General features: G+C 36.9%; 1 protein-coding gene across 1 annotated transcript; it reads left to right on the top strand.

Annotated features, from left to right (window-relative positions):
* The first annotated feature begins 10474 nt into the window (after positions 1–10474).
* LOC110679082 lies at positions 10475–19703 on the top strand. The gene is made up of 3 exons (XM_021853031.1): positions 10475–10676; positions 19217–19252; positions 19334–19703. The coding sequence occupies exons 1-3, from the start codon at positions 10617–10619 to the stop codon at positions 19643–19645; spliced, it is 408 nt and encodes a 135-aa protein (XP_021708723.1). The 5' UTR covers positions 10475–10616; the 3' UTR covers positions 19646–19703.
* The last annotated feature ends 4101 nt before the right edge of the window (positions 19704–23804 follow it).

Raw genomic sequence — 23804 nt, 5'->3', positions numbered from 1 at the left:
ATCGACTAAAAAGCTAATATCACAAAAAAATTGGTTGTAATGCAGAAATTTGAGTATAAACCATAACTGGAGATACATATTTTAGTTCCTTGTAGTAATTTCAGTAAAGTTTTAATCGTTTTAATCATATTATACAGATTTGAATGATGAAATTGATAAATTACAATGAAACATAAAAATGAAATTTTCATCTCTAGGTGCAAAGAGGGGCAAGAAAAAATATTGCACGTCAGAAAGTATGGATGATTTGCTATTTCATAGTGAGCGTTAGTGTTAGTGTTAGCGAAGTTACGGTATACTTCGTAGATTGTATACTACCAATATCCATGTTATTTTCTTTTGTTGTCTCATCTAAACTGCTTTCAGGAACAAGGCTTGGGAGCTAACCTTGATCTAATCCTGAACAAGAATACCAAATCCATGAATTTCACTATTCCCGGCCACGCCCATCTTTGCCGTAAATTAAGATTGGGGAAGGAAATGTTGATATTGCAAACAGCGAAAGACACCGTTCTTTCAGAGTCGATGAATGGAGAGTTGCGCGAAGACTGAAACCAAGTCTACTTATTGAAAATTGTCAAATCGTCAACCTATCGAGCAAAATAAACAAACTCGTTTATGGGCGAGGGAAGTATTGTTATAGTGGCGAAATAAAAACAATATTGCTATGGTTTAAGTTACGGTGTAATACGATGATGTAACAAAATAATTGCCCCTTTAGGGCCTATAATTTTTGAATGAACCCCCTTCTTGTTACATGTAATGTAACGGTAATGTAAGTAATCTTCCTTTATCAGTGGAAATATATAACTCCGTTTCATAGTTGAAATGCAACTGAAGTTTAATAAACTATACAAAATTGGATAGTTTGAAAACTATATATTAGTTATTCAACCCAGATTTACGCTACAGTTGCGACTGTTTTCGGTCAATTCCCAACGGCTAAGAGAAATTCATTGTTTTTCATTGTTTCCATTTGAAAAAGATCAAAATTATGGGGTTCGCATAACCATTCTCACGTAACAGTTGATATAGCACTTACTTAACGAGAGGCCTCTGACTTTGTGACACCCTTATAAGTGCTACGGAGTTAGGGGTATTAGATCAGGATACGCCTGAAAGCTGGCAATGGACCCTAGGAATTTGATGTTTAACAGTTTTTAGTTTAATCTTTTGAATGCCGGCAATCAAAAGAGAAAAAAAGATTTATTTAAAGTACAAAACCATTGTTACGTGAAATATTTAGCATGTTGACTGAGTCCTATCAATTCAAAATGCGAGTTGCAAAGTCAAAGTCAAAGTTGCAAAGGCTGCCAAAACAAATGACGGGCTACTTAGCCTTAAACCGACTGTCTAAAACGCAAAATTTGAAAAAAAAAAATTGCACGCATGCACGATTTTACGACATGCTGGTTGAACAAACAATATGCAAGCCGACAAGAAAACCGATGCTTTTTTTTTTCGTAACCGCACTACGTGAAACCGTATACGATTGATTCCGATTCCATCTCTCGCCCGACGGAAGGTAAAACCCAAACAAAGAGCAGTACTTGGTAAAATAATGTGGTTTTTGTTTCATGGAACAGACTCACCGGATTGATTTTCCGGAATTGAGTGCTGCTTGCACCCTCTGGGAAAGTATGTGTCCTCCTATTACACTATGAGACATGGACGCAATCTGACGGGACAAAATTAATAACTCGATAACGAAGCATTTCCGCCAAGTGTTAGGTGTTTTTATATTTTTTTTTTGTATCTGTTGGAAATGGATAGTTCAAAAATCGTCCGCATAGGTTCCGCCACAATCTTACTCTTTACTGTGAGCGAAAAAAGATGTTCACATGAGGAAGCGAAAAAGCATTCTTCTTTAGTGCAAAAAAAATCGTAGATTTCGCATCATTGATACGAAAATTTAGAACCCTGGTTTGGGACATATAGTGTGGAGGATGCAAGGCCCGTTTAGAGCGATTCTCTTCAGAGCGATCATTCTCAATTCTGCCATTCTTATATCGTATAGGATATTTGAAGCTACGATAGCATATAATGCCTTAAAAATCAAGATAATCTACATTATGAGGAAATCATGGATCGTCACGGAATTGAAATCAGAAACTGTCAACATGCAACAAATAATATGGCGTAGTTTACGTCGAGTGGTTGTGTATTGTACACAACTCTCTCTGTTTTTTGCCGAATATGTCAAGTCTCTACAACGCCAAAAAGTTGGATTGTGGCACCACCTATGCGGACGATTTTCGAACTATCCGTTGTCAGGTTACAAGAAACTGTGCCGACGACACTAAAACATAGAGTGTGATATTCAAACTAGCAATTATAACTTAGATGCCGTTCGCAAATTCCGCTTGATGGGAAGAGGTGGTAGGCTCAAGCCTTACGACTCATACACAATTTTGAAAATTCCAATGCAAAAAGTATTTTGGAGATAAAGGATAGGGGAAAAAGCATTTTGGAGATAAAGGATACTTTATAAATGGATGCTGCTCTTATTAAAATTTGTGTTTTAAATGCTTTTAAAGAACTGCTCTGCATTCAATTTTCAACCCCTGTATCAGCATCTTAAAAGAATATTTAAATCGTGATGACTTTTTTGTTTCGTGATATTTTTTCAAAAACTTTTGCAAAGGTTCTCAAAAAACTGTTCTATTTTCAGAATATTTGTCGATATTGATCATCAGTCATCAAGTTATGAAGACATTCAAATATTCCTTGGAAGAACGAAACTTCCCGTATCAAATTGATTTACTCAGCATTTTGTTTATGTCAATTTATCGAAAAAAAAAAATGTGGGCTATACAATTTCTAGTAACAAGGAGCTTCTCTGAAAAAAATACAGGTCGGTCGTGTTGTTTCCAAGGTATCTGAAAAATACAATATGATGTTTATTTTTGGAACTTTGAACATCTATTTCGGCCGCAGCGGTTCCAGAAACATAAATTCTCATTACTCCAAATGAAACAATTTGTTTAATTATTCACAAAAGATTCTCATAAAAAAAAAATCTTGGAAAGCGAATAGCCGAATATGAGAAAAAAAAATCCGTAGCCTGAGATATAAAGTCGATGACAACATTTGGTAACCAAGTGCTGGTTTTCCATACAGCAAGTTCCCAAATTTGGGGATCTGTATCTCAGCTTCTGGTAGTCCGAATTTGCTGAAATTTGGATGACGAACTACAAATCTGAGGAGTTTCAAAGAGTTGGTCAAATAGAAAAATAAGTAACCGAGAGATTTTTCGATTTCGTTCAAAAACGGTTAGCTGTAAGTGGATAGTGCGTTCTGCAAGTTTGTGCAACTTCCGAAAGCGAACAACTTTGCTGAAGAATTTAACCAACCAAAACTTACCGTTTTTGAATTAAATCGAACAATCTCTCGGTTACTTACTTTTCTCTTTGACCAAACCTCTAAAACTCCTCGGAAAACGACTTAAATTTAGTAATTTATTTGTAGTTCGTCATCTAAATGTCAGCAAATTAGGACTACCAGAAGCTGAGATACAGATCCCCAAGCTTAGGCATTTTGTATAACAGCATGTGGTTTCTAACTTTTGCCACTGACTTTTTCTGTGGGCTATGGCTACGCGTCGGTCCTCGAGAAATTTCGAAATATCTCCAAATTCAAATAACCAATGATCAAAATTGACACATATTCTGAAAGTAGAAAAGTTTCTTGAGAACTTGTGAAACAATGGTGTAAAAATGTCAAGAAAAAAACAAAACTTACTGTGATTTAAAAATTTTGCGTGGCGAAGAGATGACGCTGCTAGTAGAGGGAGACTCTATGAAATATCCACGAGTTATATTACTCTGAATGCACGAATGGGTTGAACGGATTAACACGTTACGAGAACATCCATGCATAAACAGAAGAAAAAATCACTGATAAAAAAAGCATCTACAATCTTAGTAAATGATTCAGTTTTAAGCAACCAACCCAATCAGCATCAATCCTAACACTTTTTTATGCTTAGTTAGAGAAGCCAATGTTTCAGAGAAGATGATCATATTGAACGAAATGTTAACAGCTTCATACACACAACTGAAAAAAATAGCCTACATTAAAAACAAGTAAAATCTTTTTTTTTTTTTAAAGATTAGACGCATTTCGCGCCAACTCGAACAGATGACAGCAGCACCCTTTTAGATCTCTGTAAAACTTTCTAGATGTGTAGATCTTGACTAATGGATGACTGTGGGCTAATTGTCATAATTTTTGGAAAAAAATCTCATTTGAGGCCTACACTGAGATTTAATTATTATTGATTAAGAATAAGGTCATTTTTCATTTTAATGAATTTTGTCTTGATCGAGATGGGCACTTTTAAGGTTTCTCTATCAACATTTGTTTTGCCTCAAATAAAAAAATATCTTGGCATTTTTAAACAAACAAATGTACCCCAGGGCAAGTGAGAATCTGGGGTAAGTGATATGTGAGTATTGTGATACGTTTCACGCCTTGCATGGGCTCGCAAAAAAAATAATTGTTTTTTTTTTTTTTCAATCGAATAACCATCAGTAAACTACAATTTTTATTGTTATTACAGGCTGTTTACGATAAACAGATATTTTGTTTTCCATTTATATTAAAATTTCTATGGTCTAACTTTCCACCAAATATCTTTATAGGGGTTGTCCAGAAACCACGTGTTCATTTTTTTTTTAGTTTCCAGACCCCCATCCCCCTTCGTGCTGTTTTGCCCATACAAAAATTGATTTTTATCGAAAAAGATCTATCTCTAATTACGTACTTGTTTATAATGGAGGTAAATGCCAAGAAAAACAATTCCAACAAAAACTCTGTCTTGTCTAAATATTTTTTAGCGTGTCATTTTCAAACAAAACTAAGTAATTGAATGTCAAAAAAATCTCAGAATTCAATGAAGTTCAATAAGCGAGTAAATTTTGTTTAATCATTTCATTTTGTATTATCGAGAATTTCATATAAAAAGGGCTCGGACGCGTTTCTCGCCGCATTCTATTCGAAGTTGGCAGAACTCTCTTAGAATACAAAAAATGGATATGAAACCTTATCGAAGATATAATTACTTCATTGTTTTGTCTAGTATCTAGGCAATATGTGATTTTTTATTCAATCTCGGAATCGGTGATATATCGGAGATAACACTATCGATATCAAACCTATAACAGATAATTAAATAATTTCAGTTTTAGCAACTGTTGGTCCTAATGTTTATTAGATTTTTTTTCAGAACGCACTCAACAAATTTAGAACACCTTTTTGTACATCTTGAATTCAATATATTTGGGCAAATGGAAAATAATAAGGAAACTAACTTTTTCCGAATTATCTTAAAACTAAATTTCCGTGTTATCTTTCAATTAAATTTTTCATTATTCTCCAGAATTGTACTGAATTCTTTTCATACAATTGTTAACCCCTCTACCGGCAGCTTCATTTTTTACCGCAAGAAAAAAAATCAAATCGCGATAACTTTTTTGTTTCTCGGTATTTTTGCACCATTTTCCCATAAGTTCTCAAAATACTCTTCTTGTTTAAGAATCTGTGTTGATATTGAAGATTGGTGATCTGGCTTTAAAGATATTCCAATGTTCCTTGGGGGACCCACATTTTCCATATAAAATGTCTTAGGCGGCCATTTTGTTATACGTCAACTTATTTAAAAAAAATATCTGAAAATATTATACAAATTGGTTAAGTATTGTTAAAGATATCTGAAAACAACGGTACAACAACGGTACCAGCAACATAAATGCTCATTACTCAAAGACGGCTGCACCAAATTGCTTCATTTTTTCACAACATACTCTAAATAATGTATTGTTCCGAAGACTGAATATCCGAATACGATAAAAATTGTGGCGTGAGATATATACGTGGGGATTCTACCCCATTACCCCGAATCCCATTACCCCGAATGCCGTAAACCCGAACGCCATTACCCCGAATTCCAAAACCCCGAACGACCCATCACCCCGAATGACATTACCCCGAATTCCAAAATCATTGGGAAATGTCATCCATATCATCATGTGAAGAAAATTGTGAATTCGGGGAAATAGCATTCGGGGTGATGGAATTCGGGGTAATGGTGCATTCGGGGTAATGGAATTCGGGGTGATGGGATTCGGGGAAATGGCATTCGGGGTAATGGGGTAGAATCATACGTGGGTTATGGTTACGCGTCGGTCCCCCAAGGAATTTCGGAATATCTTTGGATCCAGATGACCAATGATCAATGTTGACACAGATTCAAAAACTAGAAGAATTTTTTTAGAACTTGTGAAAAAATGGTGCAAAAATACCGAGGAACAAAAAAGTTATCGCGATTTGAATTTTTTTCTTGCGGTAAAAAATGAAGCTGCCGGTAGAGGGGTTAAGAAAGGTTAGATTTCAATTGGATCTAATCAAGGGCTGTAACAAAGTAGAGTAAATACTACTACTCATGTTCCAGCTCTGTATTCCTGTTTCAACGTTTTCACCTAAATAAGTAAATTGCTTGTCAAATGGTATATTACCGCTCATTTCCTACCACTAGACCGCCCTCCATTTCCCATCATAAGTCACCGTAAATCACCGAACATCAACACCCCAAAAAAGGCGGCACAATTCTGCGGAGAAAATGTTTCATCTTTTTCCACTCAAACCGAAGTCGGGAAACAGATCGTTGCGGGTCTTCTTTTTTATAAATAATGTAATTTGCTATTCGGTGTGTTCTGCCTGTCACCCAATATATTACCTCTGCCATCCTTTTTGTCGAGATCATAAATTTTCTGGATCCCCCCCAGCCAGAGGCAGCAGCATTCCGTGTTATCACAGACAAACAGACGTAACACTTAGAACAAATTTCGATCAAAATCATAGTCACGAGGACATGTACGCCCAATGCTAAAATCGGTGTGTTTGGCCGATAGGCCAACAGATGGCGGTAGTGTGCAAACGTCAAACACGAACAAAAACGATGCGAGCGCTGCGGGTGGTGGATCGGCCACCTACCATATTTTTGAACCGACCGTTAAAAAGGTTGTCGATGGCCAATGATGAGAGTGTGACGTCTGTTTGTCTGTGGTGTTATCCTAGACCACTAATCTGAACACTAGGAAGCTGCTCCAAGCCAAGCTGGCAGCAGAAATAGCATTCTCAAAGTGATCCATTTACGCTTCATTTCGTCGGCAGGAAGACGGGAACTCGGTTTCCTCGGCTACTAAACAGAGTCTAGTCGCACAGTGGTCCAGATTTATTCGATTTATTAAATTATATTCGACATGTTTTGATCACTACAAGTGGTTTGGAACATGTTTCGAGGTTGTGGAACCTGTTTTAGGGAAAAGTCAGTGGTTTTTATAGAACAAAATTGCGTTACTACAACATGTAAGCTCGAAACTTTTCCAAAAAAAAAACGATTGTTCAGGTTGGCTTAGGCAATTACATTCTTCTTTTATCGATTCCTTAGACTTGAAAAGAGCAAGATAACTTCGCGTGGAGTGGCAGGGAGCGTTATGTACGATATGAAGAATACATACCTACAATAATAATTGAATATAGTTAACGACAAATGAAAATAAATTTGTGTCCAGCAAAGTTGAATCTACGTTAAGGTGAAGCATCATCGAGGCCTAACCTCAAATTTTCAAGAGCACAAATCTAGAGAGCAAAAGAGTCGTTCAAGCAGAATATATGATCGATTGGTCACCACACTTAAACGGTTTCGCCGAGAACCCAACAGCTGATATCTCGGTAATAATTTGACGATTCTCGGCAAAACTTTTACCGAGATCTCGGTAAACGTTTACCGAATCTTGGTAACGTTCACCAAGATCTCAGCAAAAAACTCGGATTGCCGAAATCTCGGTAAAATAAGTACCGAGATTCGGCGTTAAAAATTACCGAATTCTCAGCTGTTGGGTTCTCGGCGAAAAATTTTACTGAGGTCGGTGAAATAATGTAAGTGTGACCACCAGCGTGTGACCAATCGATTAAGTTTTCAGCTCAAACCGCTGTCTGGTTCTCTAGATTTGTGCTCTTGAAAATTTGAAGTTTGGATTCAATGCATCTTCACCTTAAAATTAGCTATCGATAAAAAAAAACTTATGCTAAAAACTGAATTTGCATGATTTTTTGTAAAACTGAAGTATTTTGATTTGAAAGCAAGCATTAAGGTGTTTGGAAATGTGCACCAATATGGGGTCAAAACACGAATTTTATTTTTGGATTTGGGGTTTTGGCAAGCTTTTAGAGAATTGGACCTCTGTGCGTCGTCCTCGTGTAGAGTTGGGAGACTGATTTGGTTGGCACAATGGAAAATAAAATGCCTCCTACGGTGGCTGGGGACACGTAATTTAAGCTCTTACATGAAGAACGGTTCGGTTGTTCTCAGTGAAGCCGGTTGACGCTTTTGGAACGAATTGTGTCTGGTGAGCTGCTCGGTCGGTATCCGATGGTTTGTTGGAATGAGTATCACAAATTATGGCATTATCTGTCGGTGTCAGAATTACTGCAGAAATCCATCCACCGTGCGAAGTTCACATCGTTTCAGTTGTAAATTTCTGGTTTTCAGGGAGAATGCTTCTATATTGTTGTCTTCAGTAGATCAACGAACGTTGTTACATATTACATTGCCTTCTACAGTATATTCGCAATAATAGTTCCTCTATTATATTTTCATGACAATATTTTTTAAAAGTATCTGTTTGTTTTGAAGTGTACGAAGAAAAACCTGTTATAGTGGTTAAAGTACAGTTGTGTTCAGATAAATAATAGTGAAAGACGACTTTCATACAATATGCTCCAATTTGACATGCAATGTTCTCCTATGCACAATAGAGTGATGCAAATTTCGAAATTTTTGCTCCCCTATGCTTAAAGGATTAAAATTCTGGTAAAAAGCAACCTCCCAAAATTTGAAATGATTTGGAAGAAATTTGACTGTGCACACGCCATTTGGAGATTACTATGGAAAACGCCAACCTTTTGTGTTCAGCCCTCTATCTCTTCGTCATACTATTTTATGGAAAAGTGAACACACTCTTCTCATGTGAAATTTTTCCAGCTACAACTTTGCCGAAGACCACTTTTTGATTGGACGTCAGGAAAAATTGTTATTCATCATCATAAAGTGGGTTTACCTTCAGTTTGATTCACCAACTATTCGGCAGGCAACAGTGGTGCTCCTGGCGGGGAGAATAGATCAAAGTAATCCTGGCTACTATGTTCTACAGCAAAAAAGCAGTGTTGCTCCGAAAGTAATTGAATGATCATCTCAGCATGGTTTAGACTTTGGAATCAAGAATAACAAATTATCCTTACGTCCCAACAAAATGTGGTTTCGGCAAAATTGTAGCTGGGAAGATTTTACATGAGAAGAGTGTGTTCGCTTTTTCATATATTATTATGACCAGCAGATAGAGGACTGAATACAAAGGTTTTGGCTTTTCCATAGTAATTTCCATATTAACTTCAAATGACGTGTGCACAAACAAATTTCTTCCAAATCACTTCAAATTTTGGGAGAATGATTTTCATCATAACTGACACCGTTCAAGTATAGGGGAGCAAAAACTTCAAAATTTGCATCAGTCTTAATGCACAATCGTCATCAAAATCTCAGAAAGAAATATAAAAAAAAAGATATATAATATATTATCAGAAAATTAAAGATATTTCAAAACATTTAATAAAAATGTAAAAACAAAACAAAATAGCTCAAAATAAAATAAAATTACAACCCAAAATGTGCGCTACTTCGTGAGTTTTCAATGTAAAATCAATCAAACCACTTTTTTAGGGCTCAACTTTCAGTATAAGCTTATATTGATGTACGCCGACGTTCGCCAGCATCCTCCCGTTCCTCACAAACATCCCGCGGTTTCAAAGCGCTGGTGATGGTTTGGGGGCCGTATCCAAAACTTTTCATATGATGGTATGTACATACATCAACCCATGCCAAACTTCTTAAAAAGCCAATTTATTAATGTGGGTTATTCTAATAATTCTCACAGGAACTGTACCTGCAACCATTCGGCCGAATTCCAAATAAACACTAATTTTACAAGCTGATGTTATCACTAACTCGTGTTAAATCAATCATCCGCGTCGGCAGTCGCGTGACGCAAATGAGCGTATTATAAACCCAATCGTACCCTTATCTGATTACGATATGAGCCTTTTTAACTCTGTTTTCTCACTTGTCCGATTAATGTGCCACGATAATCAATCTCTTCCCATCGCCTTGATTACCGTAGTCAAATATAGCACTGTTATTAGAATGAGAGGCACTCAAGTCGTATCGACCACAGTCTCCATATCGTATCGACCACGAAATTACAAACTCTGTCATCAGATAATGCTAACCGTCACGAAAGTGCCACGAAAAGAATGATAAGGCTGCTTGCGTATTCAAAGCCTAAGAATACTGGATATGACCTGCTTTGGGCCTTTAATATCAGATTGGTCAGCTTCAACAATAAAAAGCCAACTCCAGTTGATTGACACCTCATAGTAGCAGTTCGTAAGCCATCCGCTAGCGAGTTGTTGTCGTGTCCTATGAAGTGAAATACCCGGAAAGTTGTTTGGATTTTGATTTCTTCATTAATCTACCCGAAGGAGTGTAGCAATCCACCATGAATAAGCTGTTCATCGTATTTGCTCTAGTTGGGGCGATCATCGCTGCTCCTACGCAGGTGTGTCAGTTCTCAGCCATCCATTTCTCTTGGCCCATCCACAACGATTCAACCAGCAGTCCCAACAATACCACCACTGCGAATCAGTAAATGTACCTGGGAAAGGTGCATTCGAAAAAATACTCTGGATTTTCCACCCTCGGTCCGTGTCCTCGGTTTTTTGTTTTTTTTGTGAAAATTTAATGAAATTATATTGCCACCCGAGAAAAGGAAGCGGCCGGGTGTGAAATGTATTATACTCTGTGACTGCTGCTCGTTCGTTCGTTGTAGTTCGAGGTGTGTGAAAAGCAGTAGTTGCAACAACCGTCGCAAAGTGTTTTAAATTGTCGATTTCGTAGACTTGTTTTGAAGCGCCTAAATCGTTCATTTTAAAGATATACTTGTTTTTAATTATGAATCGTGGTTTACGGCTAACCAGCCGAGTGGAAGTTTAACAACTACTGGAAAGCTAAACATTACATATAATTTGCAATTGGATTAGATGGACAAATTAATGTGAAGATTTGCGAAAAAGTTACACGTCTTCTCAGTGAGAATCGAACTCACGACTCCCCGATCTCTAGTTGGGGCGCGTTACCACATCGCCATGAGAGAACTCATGAACGCAGAAGTTAACCTGAATTCGATTTCAGCTCAATAATCACGTGGTCCTTTTTCGCAAAGTGCACCTCTTTCGGAAGAATTAGATGCCCATCCAAACACCACGCTTTCTATTTATATCCAATGCCTAGCTCGAAAGCGCATTATTTTTAAGGTAATGAAATAGCACACAATAGGGTGGCAACGTGGCGTAGTTGGCTGCACGTACGCTTCATAAGCGGATGGTCATGGGTTTGATTCCCAGCCCCCTCATCAGAAAATTTCGTCAGCCCGCTCAAGAACAACACGAGCCCCTTCGTCCAACATCACGGCCGTCTGAAAGCGGACTGACATCTTGACCCTCCTCTGAGCAAACGCTCAACTGTACCTGGATTAACACGGCAATCGACTACGGCTTTGAACAAATGGACCTCTCTTGGACTGAAAAAAGCATCCCTGCGTGCTCTTCGATCTACCTGCATAAAGTAGAGAGCGCAAAGAGACAGCGTAGCATCAGATCCAAAAATAGGATTAGGTAATATAATATAATGAATTTAGGCGTTGTGCTCTAGTACAACACTCGAATTGACCCTCGCTCTAGTGATGCCCAATGGCGAAATGAGCTACAAATTAGATTTTTTTTTTTTTTTTTTTAAGGCACTCCGTGCTCGTGGCCACTGCTGTGCCGGAATCAGTTTCTTCCTTACCGATACAGTTCTATTTTAACTAATCTATATTTACATCTGCTTTCACTCTCTTCTGCTCTTTTGCTCTCACACCGAGCAGGTAGGAGAGTGCTCTGCTGTTGGTCCAATCGATTTCCATAAGCCATAGTCCATTGCTCTTGCGGTGGTTCGTTTTGCCGTGTTCCTGAGTTGTTTGAGGCTAGCTGCCTGCGAAGTGGGTCAATTTGTCTCAGTCACCATCTGATACTGACGGAGGATGGATGTGCTCCACTATGCACGGTCCTCCGTGCGGCGTCTTCTGGTGGCTGGACGGGTTATTTTTTTGGAGGGGCTGGGAATTGAATCCATGACCTTCCGCTTATGAAGCGAAAGCGTAACCTCAAGGCTACGGACCCCCCCATGAGCTACAAATTAGAATATAAGTAATTTCGGAATAGAAATAGCACACAAAAAGTATTTATCGAGCAACGGACTCATGTTCTGTAACTGGTCGTTTGAGAACGTCGCGACCCATTGGAAGCCCACACAATAGAAACCTCAGCCAGTACAGTTGCTGGCTAGTGTAAGTTACTATACATGATTACATCACATTTGTTTTGAGAATAGAGTTTGTTTTATAGGTGATCCACTTACCCCATGTTTTGCTACTCATTTAACACATATCAAATATATGCAAACAAAGTAGCATACTTGATTTGGTGTTATAAAATAGTTGATTTTTCCATTTTTGTCTAAGGGACGCAGCACTGTGCGCTGCCCGCTGGATGGAGGTGCGAAGTAGTTGTTGAAACTAGTTTCATTTCAATGTTAAATATTCTTGTGATTTTCACTAGATAGAAGAACGGTGTCTTCAGCAAAGTTATTAGCTAGTTCAAGGACTACCCCTTGGTGAGTCTATTTTTTTTTGGAATTCAACCGCTAGGGGGCGCTTGTGAGCATTTAAACTATGCACAAACTCTACAGATACATGCTGGTATCTCAAGATACTGATCATTTAGAAGGACGATTTCTTCGACAAGTTCATTCAGGTTGAAAATTACTGTGAATTGAAAAATTTGGAATACGAGATGACGGCCTAGGAAACAAGATGGCCGGTCCATAACAATCATAGTATCCAAAGATTCTGATCAATAAGTAGGGCGATTTCTTCGACAAGTTTGATCAGGTTGAAAATTGCTTTCAATTCACCATTTTGTAATGTCCCCCAAGAAATTTCGATCCCCCAAATTTTGGCATTTCTCCAGATCTAGATGACCAATGATCAAAACTAATGATTAAAATAAAAGAGTTTTTTGAGAATTTGTAAAAAAATGATGTAAAAATATTGAAAAACAAAAATGTTATCGTGATTTAAATATTTTATAGTTGTTGAAAAATGATGCTGCTAGTAGAAGGGCTAATATAACAAAAAAATCTTCGAACAAACTAGTAGCTGAAATTAATTCTCGACACTTTTCCGCCATTATATCTCAGACGGATATACGTTTTGTGGAGTCTAACAACAAGTTCAATGTCTTTACTTCATAGTACGCCAATGAAACACAAAAAATCATTCGATTTTTCCAGCGAAATATAAATTTGGAAAACTGTTGTCTCCCGGGGTTCATAATAGGAATGTTTACAAATTTAACGTTTCCTATTATGGACCCTCCGTTTGATTCCCATGTAATCCGGCTCGCTGCCGACGGGTCTATTTTGGACCCACCTGGAAATGCGTATTATGGACCCTCTCATTTACATAACTGTTCAAATATTTGTATTTATGCGTCTTAAACCAAATATTTTGTCTGATACTGCTGACTAACAATGCGATCGAAGTTTCCCCGGTGGATTATCGTAGGAATAAGGTTGCTTTGAGTGTTAATTTTATGCTTTTCTGTAGGGTGTCCATAATACGCAAAGGGTCCATAACCGGCATCGACTCCCTATACACACAGTTCAAACGAAACCTGTTAATTTCTAAGACGTGATAGAAGCGTTGGTTATCATAGATATTTAAAAGTTATGCCATGTAAACTTCAATTATACGTCATGTAATCCAGCACAGGATCCTGCTGTGATTACATGACATATAACACATTTTTACATGATTTCGGAGTTAAATTGCCATGACGTCATGTTTACATCGCATAAATGAAGTTTGCAATTATTTTCAACAGTGTACAGTCAACTCTCTCTTACTCGATATTCCGTATCATGATATCGAGTTAGCGAAAGTAAGTTTCCATGTCTGATCGCAGTTACACTGGTTTTCTGTAAATCAATACCTCCCTCACGGAAAAAAAATCCGTTGCTGGATTCATGAACAAAAAGTCATGATTTCATAAACTTTTATGTTTCACGATATCATGACTAAAAGTCATGAAATCGTGACTATTATGCAAGAATTCGTAAGCTCAGGGCGTTACACATATCTAACTGTCATTTTCTTCACCTTAGTCAACGTGTCTGGTGGCAATCGGTGATCTTTTCTAGTGAAATTATAAAAAAAGTTCTCGTGAGTTCCAACATTGTTTTACGACACAATCAATGTACTTACTTAATCTTTGAAGAAGTTCATGATTATCGTTCAGCAAATTATGACAATATAAGACAGAAAATCAATCAAGTAATTTGGCAAAATGTGTTAAGAAACGAAGAAAATGTTGAATCTGTCGTTAAAATGTTTTACAAAGTTTTAAACGACATAATACACGACGATATACCCTTAAAAAAAAGAAGAAGGGATCATAACTCAAAGTATCCTATATGGTTTCCCGACTAGAGGCTTGTAACAAAAATATATTAAAATTTTATCAGAATATGATATGCATATCATATTATGATATAATTTTGTTAGGCTCCGTTATCCATAGAACATAATAAAACAGAAATATAACATAATGTGTTTTATTTCCCTTTAAGATATTTTTTTGTTAATTTTTAACAACTTTATAACAAAATAAATAGATACAGGGGATAGGCAAAATGATTGAGATAGGCAAAATTTTGCCCAAATTCAAATGTTTATAACTTTATGAAAAATGGATGAAATTGGATGCATCTGGAAGCAGACGACGCCAAATTTGGTCCAGTTTTAGGAACTTCCTTGGCAATTCCGAATTGACCACATCCCTCGAGGCACCTGGAACCTACTATAAAGTGATCATGGCAGCCGGTGATGCTGGAAATGCTGCGGAAAGCCTAACATTTGAAAATCATGAAGTATGATGCCCATATTGATATGGTTCCAGATATGTTCCTAATTGACCACTTCCCCCAGGGTACCTGGAACATTCTCTAGAGTGGTCTGTGCATCTAATGGTTCTGAATACGCTGCAGGAAACATCATTTTTAAGGTTGCTGTCCGCTTGGATATAGCTCCGGATAATATTTACATGATTGGAAATACAAACATAACTGACCATGCTTTCCGGAACCAGTTTTACGGAAATGGTCATATTTCTGAAGATTTCCAACCAATCTTAATGCGTCCAGTGGCATTCAACTTCCTATTAGTTCTAGTTTCTAGGAAAATTGCAAACATCTATCTAACTTAACACCGCACAAAAATACAAGCGACAGAAAAAATGACATTAGGACATGACCTCAGAAAATCCGGAACATCTCCGGTGTCCAGTGGCCAATATGAATGGCCAAGGAAGTTCCTAAAACTGGACCAAATTTGGCGTCGACTGCTTCCAGATGCATCCAATTTCATCCATTTTTCATAAAGTTATAAGCATTTGAATTTGGGCAAAATTTTGCCTATCTCAATCATTTTGCCTATCCCCTGTAGTTATGCATTTCAATAATATACAATATTATCGTATATCGAACAGGATTATAATTTTGATACTTTGTATCAAACATTATAACTTGGTTTGATATGTTTTTGATAGAATTAAAACATATTTTGTTATGTTTATGTTACTATTCATACACTTTTTGTTATAATTTTAGTTATTTTAGTTTTCCTGCATCAAGTTTGTAACAACCTATGTTGGAAAAAAACTTATAACATAATAACTTGTGCTGATATAATTTTGTTTTGTACCCTTAGTCGGGTTAGTAGAGAAATCAAAAATTTAAAGAATCGTAAGCAAAAGGCACATAAAATATACAAAAAATGTAGAAATGATGCAAATTTAATTAACTATTTAAATATTTGCGATCAATTAAATCTTGCCATTGATACCGCATTTGAAGAGTATAATGAACGAACTGAGCGTGAATTGAAATCATGTCCTAAAAATTTCTTTAATTACGTTAAAACAAAAAACAAATCTAACAACTTTCCATCTGAAATGCACCTTGATGATAAAATTGGTGTGAACCCTGACGGGATTCCACCTGTATTTTTGAAAATGTTATCAATCGAACTTGCATCTCCGCTCTTTTGGCTCTACAATATGCCTCTGTAATCAGGGTTAGGTAGTTTCCCTGAAACATGGAAAAGCTCATTTTTAGTGCCGACCTTTAAAAGTGGCAAAAAATCTGACATACGTAATTAGCGTGGGATAGCCATTATCTCTTGTATTCCAAAGATTTTCGAGGCAATAATAAATAAAATTTTATTCGATATGGTTAAAAACAGAATAACTCATACTCAGCATGGTTTTTTTAAGGGACGCTCAACATGTACAAACTTGCTGGAGTTCATTCATTATTCTTTGACAGCCATGGATAATGGTAATCACGTGGAAGCTCTCTATACAGATTTCAGTAAAGCTTTCGATCGCATTGACATACCAATGTTGCTTTTTAAGTTAGGAATAGGATTTCAACCGGACCTTCTTGAATGGGTAGAGTCTTATCTTACTAATCGTCAACAAATAGTTAGATACAAAGGAGTAAAATCTATTCCAATTAAAGTTACATCGGGAGTTCCTCAAGGGTCTCATTTAGGGCCATTATTCTTTATTTTATACGTTAACGACATTTCCTTCATTCTGAAAAAAGTCAAAGCTTTCATATATGCTGATGACATGCAACTGTTTCTTGAAATAGTAAACGATGAAGATATACATACTTTTCAAAATGAAATTGATATGTTTTACAAATGGTGCAATAAAAGCCTTCTCCAATTGAACGTGAAAAAATGTAATTCAATATCCTTTAGCAGAAAGCGTAGTATACCTAACACAACAGTCTACCTAGGGAATCAACCAGTAGAAAAATACGTAAGAATAAGAGATTTAGGAGTGATTTTAGATTCCAAAGTTACTTTTATAGATCATTATAATACAATTATCAACAAGGCAAACAAGATGTTAGCATTTATAAAACGATTTAGCTATAATTTTCACGATCCATACACTATAAAAACATTATACATAACCTATGTGCGTTCAATTTTAGAATACTGTAGCATAGTTTGGTCACCATTTTCATCAACCCATGAAAATCGTATAGAATCAGTTCAAAAACAATTTCTGTTGTTCGCACTTCGAAAATTAGGTTGGACAAGGTTACCTCTACCATCTTATGAAGCACGATGCATGCTCATTAATATTCAAACATTGAAGAAACGTCGCGAATTTGCAATGGTCTCGTTCGTAAACGATATAGTTTCGTATCGTATTGACTCGATGACACTTTTATCAAAATTAAATTATTATGCTCCTTCAAGACAACTGCGAAGTCGTAGTATTTTTTATACAAACCATCACCGCACAAATTATGCCAAATTTGAGCCTTTAAATCAAATAATGTCTGTTTACAATAAACGTTGCGAAACCATTGACTTTACTATGACGAAATCGGAACTAAAACAAAAATTTATGTCATATCACAATTCGAACTAGATTAAGAAAATAACGTTTTCAAACTATATAATATTAAGCGTAAAATTGTAACAAAATGGTCTACTTCTGATTGACGACATGAAATAAATAAATAAATCCTGACTTTGCAGAACCGGGCAGTGTTTCACTTTGAGCGAAGATTTTGCTTGACAAGCTCGTCGGCGATTTAAACTGTTCGGAAGCCACGTCCTATAACAGAGTAGGTCACAAAAGGCCTTCGGCAACCGGATGATCCAGATCCACTTTCCACATCCGCAGAGTTGTTAAGGAGTGTTCCATGACTCATACAATCCACCAGCCCAGGGACCATTTACCGATTCAATTGATGCTCGAAACAACATTTTGCATACAAACCTAACCACCGGAATGTTCGCGTTCCTGCTAAAGATGTCACACTCGTTAGGTTGACATTTGTGGAGTGTTTTCACGGTTTATTACGAAACTATCGACATTAAAGCAGTAACAATTTTAATCTTTATTTTATTTGTTTACCAATGGCAAATATAAACTGGGATCTAAATTGACGTATAATGTTTCGTTTTCATGAACTGAGTTCATGATTGAGGGATCCTGCTTCATGATTTCATGACCTAAATTGCCACTTTTCGTATCAAAAATAGGAATCATAAATGACAGATGACCCAGATAGCCGTAGCGGTAAACGCGCAGCTATTCAGCAAGACCAAGCTGAGGGTCGTGGGTTCGAATCCCACCGGTCGAGGATCTTTTCGGGTTGGAAATTTTCTCGACTTCCCAGGGCATAGAGTATCTTCGTACCTGCCACACGATATACGCATGCAAAAATGGTCATTGGCATAGTAAGCTCTCAGTTAATAACTGTGGAAGTGCTCATAAGAACACTAAGCTGAGAAGCAGGTTCTGTCCCAGTGGGGACGTAATGCCAGAAAGAAGAAGAAGATGACTAAATTCGTGAATAGTGTTTATGTTTCCATGAATTTTATTCATGGTTCCAGCATACATGCTTCATGATTTGAGAATTTTAATTGCCATTTTTCTTCGCTAAAAATTGAAAACGTAACGTACAGCCGGCGTTATGGTAAAATGCTTCATGATTTCATGACTTTTGGTCATGGTGTATTTTCATAACATGAAAACACACTTTCCTCCCGAAATCATGACTCTTTCTCCTGTTTTAGAGTGCCGCATTTTTACCCGTGCTAGCTCGACAATCCCTTCAATATCGAGTTATGGAGAATCAACCGTAGCTGAGATTTATGGTTTGAATAAAAAACTATCAAAATCATCAAAATAAAACATTGTGCATTCGTATCGAGCAACCAGCCGATGTTCATGTTTCCCCATTTCCACTTTTCCTTGTTTTCACCTTTTCCGTTAAACATCCAGGTCGTGAAGGGTGAACATAGTTTTCCGCAGCAGGTTGAATCGTTGCGATAAAATTGGGAGACAAATTTGCTATGCTAACGGATTAAAAATTTATTACCAAGAAACTCATTTCTATGTTTTTCAGCAAAACGAGTCGGACGTAGTCATCCAGTGTCTGAATGTGAGTAATCGAGTCGTTCCGTTTAGGGGCTGGGATTTTCCCGCAAGACAACCCATAATTCAAGATATTTACCATTGACAGGAGGTGCTTGACTCGATTGAAGCGGAAAACGTGGAGGAACTGGTCGATGTGATTGCCGAAGCCCGTCTGACCATTAGGTATTTGATCGAGAGGCACCGTCGATGCCAGGAAATACCCCGTGATGACCCCCCGACTCGCCTGCAGGAAATCCAAATTGCGGCGTGTGAAAATGCCTGGCGGTTGACTGTGGCCATTGAGTTGGCTCGCATTTCGGCTGCCATCAACGAGCACTCTGAAAATGGACGTGATTTGGTGGCTCAGTTTTCCGAGTGTTCAGGTATTTCATTGCCACGACCGGAGCCGGAGGTTTAAAGTGAATTTTATGCAAAAACTTTATTATAAATAAAATGCGTGTTTAAAAATCAAATAAGTTATCTTGTTTTAATAAATGAAGAATTAAGCAAAAAAAAGGACATTCCAACGCTATTTCCAATGAATTTTAATCGCATCACTAATATGAGGAACTGGTACAACTTTTCAACTTTCAAACCACAAATAGTGGTTTCAATTATGATGCTGCTCTTTCGGGATTATGGCGCTTAGTCTGATACGCTTAAGAAAACGTATGTTTTTTTTATGGATGGAAACATAAATTCCGTTTCCTCGAGTATATCGGGCTGAACGCCATAACCCCAAAAAAGTAACTTATTTTGGCTGAAATTGAACAATGGGTTTTTGAACAGAGCCACTGATTTTGTGAAAAGCTCCATGCTTTGTCAAAGGCTTTTTGCTGTTAAGGTAAAAGTTCATTGAGCACGTAAACATAATGTTGCCACCCACTCGAGCCACCCGCTAAAGCACCCTTTCGAGCCACCCAACAAGGCGGAGCACAATGTTATGTGCGTCGGCCAAAAATAAATCATCATGTTCCATGTATACCTCCATCCACTGAATTATGTAAGCAGTATTACTTGCACACGTTTCATACAAAGGTATTATTGTCGATATGAATTCATCAACAACATCATAAAATCTCAAAATCACAATTTATTTCATTTGGTAGTGAAAATATGATTTATGACCAAAATTATAAGCATTTTTCACACCATGCGTGTGTTGTTTACTATTTTTGGCAGTTTTCTCCTCTCTTGTCTCGCTTCCCACTGACGGACAAAGTTGCCATCAGTATGTATTTGAATTCCACAGTCAATTCTACTGTATAATGTCGAACATTAATTTTAGCTATTAAATTGCACCGTACATTGTTTTTTTCACGCTTAAAAATGAGTTGTAACACTTGTGACATTGTACACCTTTTTAGTGTTATGAAATTGTAAAATACGTGGTTGTAGCAAGTGTATGAATATTCAAACAATTTCAATTCCAAACATAAAAACTGACATCACTTCCAATCCTTGAGAGCTGCGATCCGATTCATAAACAATGCTGGCTCTGTGAATTCGCGTTCCGATGTGGTTTTTCGAGCACAAATCGATTAATTTAAGTATTTTATTGCTCCCAGAAGCACGGTGCGAGAAAAATTAAAGTGTTTTACGTATTGCATCAGATTTTGGAATTGCTACGGTGAGTAGAAAATACCATTAAAAGTGAGTTTAAAAACGGGCACCGAAAAGCCAGTAAACAATATCTCGGTGCGTGAAGAAGAAGTGATTCGGAAGTGCGTGGTATTTTACAACACAAATCACAGCAATAACTAGGTGTTTGCATTCAAAAACTGGTGATTTGTGAAAAACACATTATGGAATGCTTTCAGTTAAGAAACCACCGATCTAAAATAAGGTTAGTAACTTCAAATAATCATTTTTTGTGATCGCTCTCCAAACACTGTGAGAAGTGTGGGAGGAGGGAACGGTAAGCGAAGGGGGAAGTGAGGTGCCATATTAGAGGCCATTTTGGTACTCAAGGGGATATGTCCTTAAGGCAAAATGTTAAGAGCACTTTAGGTGATTAAAGCAGAACCGAGTCCAATGGAGAAGAGTCGTCCATTCGGGCAGTAAGGTGCAGCTATCAAATTAACATGTATAAAATATCATTTGTAACAAACTAAGGGGTCGTTCAATAATTACATAAGGATTTAAGGGGAGGTCTGGATTTGAAATTTCTTGCGTGACATACAAATTATTTTTAATTTTCATACAAACAATCTTACTGTGGGGGGATTGGGATTTAAGAACCGCCAAAACTATCTTATATATAAATGGAAAGCCCCTAACCATCTGTATTTTTAATTGTTACCGTCGATGGGGGTGATAATAGGTCTAGGGGGTGAGAATGGGTCAAAACGGAAAAATATGATTTGTGAAATATTTCAGCTAATAACGCTGATATTACTAAGATTAGTAATTCATATGTTAGGGAACATATTATTACACATAATTCATAATAATATGCATTTTTAGAAATAGTAGTTTTTGTTTACTACATCAATAAACTTGCATGTTGAAACTAGATAAAATTTACAACATTAAATTTCTCCTGCACAAAGTATCACGCATGTACTCTAACCTCTATCGTTGTATTAGTAGAATGTTGAAAGTCTTTTCATTACACATCACAGATATTTTCCGGAATCTGTTTGATTTTCCCACAAAAAAAAATCATTTTTTTCGGTACGATTGAAAATAACGGTAACATTGAAAATGGGGGTGAGATTGGGTCAAGCAATAACGATAGTAAATGAAATTCCAAGTCCACTTTTTTGACATTTTACGGTGCCAGGTGTTCTCTTTTTTCATTAAGATGTGTTTATTCTTTCTAAATACAGTATCTTTGAAACATCAAACAAGTCTACTTGAGTATTCCGTGCATTGAATAACAATACAACGCATTTTGACAACTTCTCAAACCAGCAACTGTGTTTCGTGCGCAGCAACATCGTAAATTTTTATCAAAAGAGTGTTTTTTTTTTTTTCTAAATTTGATTATTTATCAGTGTTTTCATATTATGGAAACATCTCACGGAAGTACAAATGAGTTGGATCGCTGAAATACTGGGATTATGACGTCAACTTCTGCCTGGAATTTATTGATCGTGGAATTTCGCACCGAAATTCAACTATTTGCGAAGGTTTAAAATAATCACTGTTTCAGTACACCTTTGGGGAAACTGAATGGGCTTTATAGCAATGGAGATGAGACTTTGAAGACAGTTTGAGGGAAACACCAAGAAAATTTATGTAAACTTGACGGTAAATGTTGGGTTTACATATTTTTTCTCATAGCTCTTTAATTTTTAGTATAATCTTTCTTTTAAGTAGGTTTATCATACATGTGAAACATCTAAGATATCTTTTTGTCTTGTTTGCATCGTTTTTTATCAATATTTTTCAGTTGTGAATGGTTTTGAAATCATATTCTCAAAAACAAGTTATTTTAATTACAGTGACCCAATGTCACCCCCTCTATGAGGTGAGATTGGATCATTTTTCATTCACTTGTGGTGCCACTGTGAATAAATATTTATCTTTAATTTTTTGAACAGTTGTTAATGTACCATCAAAGTACATACACACCAAATTTGAAGTTTATTGGAGTTAAATTGCGATAGTTATTCAAAAAATAAATCGGACATATCCCTTTTTGACCCATTGTCACCCCCAACGACGGTATATTCAAAACCAATGGCTCAAATTGCCACAATGTATAGAAAAAAACACACACTATTTGTTTCAAAATCCCCACACTCCATTCGCCCTCTTTCTCAAAAAGCTAAGGAAATACAGTCGTCTCCGGAATGCCAACCAGAATGGCTAACGACCAAAACTAGTCGTCATTGCCATTGCATCACCAACATAAAGCGGAATCACTTTGGACAATCACGTTGGAAATGTCGCTCGTTACAGCTCATCTCGCCCACTCTTTGTAAACTGGTAAAGAAACGTATAAAATCAAGAAAAGAACAATGGCAGGAAAATTTGTTTCATCCCAGAAGGGAGCCACTTGCTATCTTCCCAGACAAAACGACAAACGAAAACAGCGAAAAGCAAACTGTGCGAAAAACTTTTCCATTTTCCTGATAATCGTTTTATTTTAAATCGCATTCGGAAATGAACATGAGCTGCAGTAGAGAAAAAAGTGCTTGGTTTTACTGCTGCTGCTGCATCAGCTTGCAGATTTGCGTTTGGTGGGAATCGGAAAAAAAATGCTAGATTTTAATTGTTGTTGACGGGGTGTCAGGTGTTTCGGGTTTCAATGTGGGAAAATGAGACTGACCGGCACCGGAGTTTTGCGCAAGTGGATGAATACTTTAAAAATACCTCGAGAAGAAACCTTACTTCCTTGTGCAGGATTCGCATTTTTTTCTTTTTGTACGCACAGTGGGCAAAAATATACCCTTTTAGAAGCCGCTGGTTTGAAACGTTAACATATACAGTGACAGTCTTACACGATGTCAATACTTGTAAGAAATGCTGGTGGAATCAATCTAATTCTTGTAGAATACTACTGTATGAGATCATTGTATTCCGTTTTGAAAACTGGCTAGGCTGAAAATTTTTGTCAGTAGGAGCTC

The sequence above is a fragment of the Aedes aegypti genome, chromosome 3 (genome assembly GCF_002204515.2).
Source record: "Aedes aegypti strain LVP_AGWG chromosome 3, AaegL5.0 Primary Assembly, whole genome shotgun sequence".
Taxonomy (NCBI): domain Eukaryota; kingdom Metazoa; phylum Arthropoda; class Insecta; order Diptera; family Culicidae; genus Aedes; species Aedes aegypti.
Note: the sequence above shows the minus strand (reverse complement) of the source record. Positions and strands in the feature narration are given on the sequence as shown.